The 5,000-nt window shown below is 46.3% G+C and overlaps 1 protein-coding gene across 1 annotated transcript in view; it reads right to left on the reverse strand.

Moving 5' to 3' along the window:
* Positions 1–5,000, reverse strand: part of LOC115830304 (fibronectin type-III domain-containing protein 3a-like) — a 29,023-nt gene that overhangs the window by 10,722 nt on the left and 13,301 nt on the right. Inside the window, exons 5-9 of the mRNA XM_030794453.1 lie at positions 4,287–4,491; positions 2,831–3,094; positions 1,849–1,907; positions 1,512–1,741; positions 730–789 (exon numbers count right to left, since the gene is read on the reverse strand). Of these exons, the coding sequence (XP_030650313.1) occupies positions 730–789; positions 1,512–1,741; positions 1,849–1,907; positions 2,831–3,094; positions 4,287–4,491 (818 nt within the window). The remainder of the gene's footprint in view (positions 1–729; positions 790–1,511; positions 1,742–1,848; positions 1,908–2,830; positions 3,095–4,286; positions 4,492–5,000) is intronic.

Below are 5,000 nucleotides of genomic sequence, written 5' to 3' on the forward strand. Positions count from 1 at the left end.
CTGATAAGTCTTGCGTGAGTGAAGCTATGTGTGTTTCATACCTGACATAGTAACATGTGTGTTTCATACCTGACATAGTAACATGTGTGTGTTTCATACCTGACATAGTAACATGTGTGTGTTTCATACCTGACATAGTAACATGTGTGTTTCATACCTGACATAGTAAAATGTGTGTTTCATACCTGACATAGTAACATGCGTGTGTTTCATACCTGACATATTAACATGTGTGTTTCATACCTGACATAGTAATGTATATGTTTCATACCTGACATAGTAACATGTGTGTTTCATACCTGACATAGTAACATGTGTGTGTTTCATACCTGACATAGTAATGTATATGTTTCATACCTGACATAGTAACATGTGTGTTTCATACCTGACATAGTAATGTATATGTTTCATACCTGACATAGTAACATGTGTGTTTCATACCTGACATAGTAACATGTGTGTGTTTCATACCTGACATAGTAACATGTGTGTTTCATACCTGACATAGTAACATGTGTGTGTTTCATACCTGACATAGTAACATGTGTGTTTCATACCTGACATAGTAAAATGTGTGTTTCATACCTGACATAGTAACATGCGTGTGTTTCATACCTGATATAGTAACATGTGTGTTTCATACCTGACATAGTAACATGTGTGTGTTTCATACCTGACATAGTAACATGTGTGTTTCATACCTGACATAGTAACGTGTGTGTTTCATACCTGACATAGTAATGTGTTGCAGGTCTCAGATCTCCGACTGTGCATGAAGTGTCCTTCCCTCTACAAACACAACACTCAACATCAGCACTGCCTAACACACCTCAACGCAGACACATTCACGTCATCCTTAACGCCTGTGTGTTTGTGCCTGTACTGCTCAACAGGTCTGTCAGTGGAGTTATCTCTAAAGAGTAAATATTGCCAGATTATGGGAGGTTACATGAGATTACATGGCTGAAACACATCATTTTCTGTGAATGAATTACATATACTGGTAAGTGAAATGACCATTATGTGAATTGAGCACAACACAAAATAGAAGGCAGGGATCTGATAAGGCAGGGATCTGATACCTCTGTGCATGAGTACAGACAGAACACAGGATAACATCCATGTCTGTGTATGAGTACAGACAGAACACAGGATAAACTCCATGTCTGTGTATGAGTACAGACAGAACACAGGATAAACTCCATGTCTGTGTATGAGTACAGACAGAACACAGGATAAACTCCATGTCTGTGTATGAGTACAGACAGAACACAGGATAAACTCCATGTCTGTGTATGAGTACAGACAGAACACAGGATAAACTCCATGTCTGTGTATGAGTACAGACAGAACACAGGATAAACTCCATGTCTGTGTATGAGTACAGACAGAACACAGGATAAACTCCATGTCTGTGTATGAGTACAGACAGAACACAGGATAAATTCCATGTCTGTGTATGAGTACAGACAGAACACAGGATAAAGAAGAGACAGAGAGGAACTGCTCACTGGTAGACGAGGTTGAAGTCTCCATTGGTGCCACTCTGGGACAAGGCCAACTCGTAGGTGAGCAGAGAGGTGCGCTGGGGGTGTGTGCGCTGGGGGGGCGTGCACTGGGGGTGCGTGCGCTGAGGGGGTGTGCACTGGGGGGGTGTGCGGTGTGGGAGGTCTGCGGTGCTGGGGAGGGGGATGGGAGGACGCCATGACAGGACGGCCGAGCAGCTGGTCACACCACCCACCTGAACGCAAGGGAGAGAAACAGAGAATCACACAGAAAAATGAAGGAAAATTCCAGGGGCTAGTGTGTTTTCTTTCTAAAGCACAAGAGTAAGTGAGTAAGACTCACAGTTGGTTTGCAGACACTGGACAGCAGCTCCTGTACTCTCCTGACTTCCTCCTCTGTGTCTGTGAGACCACGATCAGCACAGTCAGGGGTTCCCCAGAACACACACACACACACACACACACACAGTCAGGGGTTCCCCAGAACACACACACACACAGTCAGGGGTTCCCCAAACAATGCGCACACACACACACACACACACACACACGCGCGCGAATACCCACACACATAGAAACACACAGACAGACAGACAGATATACCGACAGACAGACGGACAGACACACAAAAATAAATACACACACACACACACACACACACAGTCAGGGGTTCCCCAAACAATGCGCGCACACACACACACACACACACACACACACACAGTCAGGGGTTCCCCAGAACACACACACACACAGTCAGGGGTTCCCCAAACAATGCGCACACACACACACACACACACACACGAATACCCACACACGTAGAAACACACAGACAGACAGACAGACAGACGGACAGACACACAAACATAAATACACACACACACAAACATAAATACACACACACAGTCAGGCGTTCGTCAAAAGACACATACACACAAAGAGCTTGATAATACTGATTCAACTCATCCTCATTTCAGAATCTACTGATGCTGGTCTCATAAATACTCTCTGAGGTATAACGGGTATAAGGTGAATCTGACTATTTGACACATTTGTAAACTGAAACACATTTGCAGTTTTTGTTGCACAACCACTGTGAGAATTAAACCAATAAATTCTCAAATAGCATTGATTTTGTTCCCCTATGATGGTGCGTGCTCATGTGTGTATGCTTGTACGTGTGTCCGTGTGTGTGTGTGTGTGTGTGTGTGTAGGTGTGTCTACATATGTGTGTGTATGTGTCTGCAGGTGCGTGTGTCTGTAGGGGTGTGTGTGTGTATGTGTCTGCAGGTATGTGTGTGTGCACATGTGTGTGTGTGTGTGTGTACCTCTGTGTTGTTCTGGGCCAGTCAGGGGAGTGGTTCTGGTCCGGCCAAAGCTTTTGTGTTTGAGGGGTTTGGGTGAGGCCACTGGCCCTGTGTAGCTTTTGTTGTGTCCATTGTGTAGGCGTAGAGCAGTGGGCGGGCTGCAGGCAAGCGTCATGCCATTGGCTGAGGCCAGATGCCCCGCCCTCTGTTTCCGCTGTGGCTGCTCCTGCATCTTCGCCAAACGCTCATCTCGAACGGGTAAAGGCACACTGTGACACATCACATCTGTCAACACACACACACACACACACACTGTGACACATCACATCTGTCAACACACACACACACACACTGTGACACATCACATCTGTCAACACACACACACACACACAACACACACCGTGACACATCACATCTGTCAACACACACACACACACACACACACACTGTGGCACATCACATCTGTCAACACACACACACACACACACTGTGACACATCACATCTGTCAACACACACACACAACACACACACTGTGACACATCACATCTGTCAACACACACACACACACACACACACACAACACACCGTGACGCATCACATCTGTCAACACACACACACACACACACATACACACACACACTGTGACACATCACATCTGTCAACACACACACATACACACACACTGTGACACATCACATCTGTCAACACACACACACACACACACACACACACACACACACACACACTGTGACACATCACATCTGTCAACACACACACACAACACACACACCGTGACACATCACATCTGTCAGCACACACATACACACAAACACAAACACACACACACACACACACACACACACACACACACAACACACCGTGACACATCACATCTGTCAACACACACACACACACACACACGCACACACACACACACATACACAACATGCATCCACATATATGACACACACATACACAACATGGACACACATACTCATACATAACGCACAAACACAACACACATACGCATACACATACATAACACACATCCACATCCACAACACAACACACATACACAACACGCATCCACATACACATACACAATGATGAATCAAAACACACAGCGTCTCATTCATAAAACTACAGATCACTATAAACTATGTGTGTTACTAAATCTTACATCTAATGTAACAACTCAAGAATCCACAGGAGGGCATACTTCTAACTGTTTAATCCAAAAACATGTGCTCTTCTCTGTTATGAAATACTATACCGCTCTTTTGTCTGTGAGTTATATCCTTTGGTCCTGTATGACAGGGCTCCCCACTCCCCAGTGTTTTATTCCCAGTGCTGACCAAACCAGGGTATGCCTGTCCCCGGAGTGCACCGCAGTGGGTCTTCAAGGTTCAATATAGGTTGAAAAAAAACGTAAAAATTCCCATAATGTCTGCATTTTACCCTGAGAGCATCTCTCACCGTGTTCAGAGTACACTGGCAGGAGGGTGAGGCGTTGGGTTTGGGGCAGGGGGGGCTCAGCGGGGTACATGTGGGGGTGCTGCAGCATGGCGGGGTGCGGGGAGAGGTAGTGGGGCAGATGTGGCAGGACCGGGGGCAGAGGGTGGTGGAACTCTGCAGCATGGGGCAGAACCAGAATTTTCCGCATGCCATTATCCTCCACCACCTGTAGAGGGCGACGAAGACAAGAGCAAGTGATGTTGAGCTGAAAGGCCAATACATACACACTGGCAATCAACTATGGATAATCCTGTTCTCAATCACACTGAGGATGATCTAGGTTGGATGTTCTGGGGGCATTAGGTTGGATGTTCTGGGGGCATTAGGTGGGATGTTCTGGGTGGCATTAGGTTGGATGTTCTGGGGGCATTAGGTTGGATGTACTGGGGGCATTAGGTTGGATGTTCTGGGGGCATTAGGTTGGATGTTCTGGGGGCATTAGGTTGGATGTTCTGGGGGCATTAGGTTGGATGTTCTTGGGGCATTAGGTTGGATGTTCTGGGGGCATTAGGTTGGATGTTCTGGGTGGCATTAGGTTGGATGTTCTGGGGGCATTAGGTTAGATGTTCTGGGGGCATTAGGTTGGATGTTCTGGGGGCATTAGGTTAGATGTTCTGGGGGCGTTAGGTTGGATGTTCTGGGGGCATTAGGTTGGATGTTCCGGGGGCATTAGGT

The sequence above is a fragment of the Chanos chanos genome, chromosome 2, assembly GCF_902362185.1.
Source record: "Chanos chanos chromosome 2, fChaCha1.1, whole genome shotgun sequence".
Taxonomy (NCBI): Eukaryota; Metazoa; Chordata; class Actinopteri; order Gonorynchiformes; family Chanidae; genus Chanos; species Chanos chanos.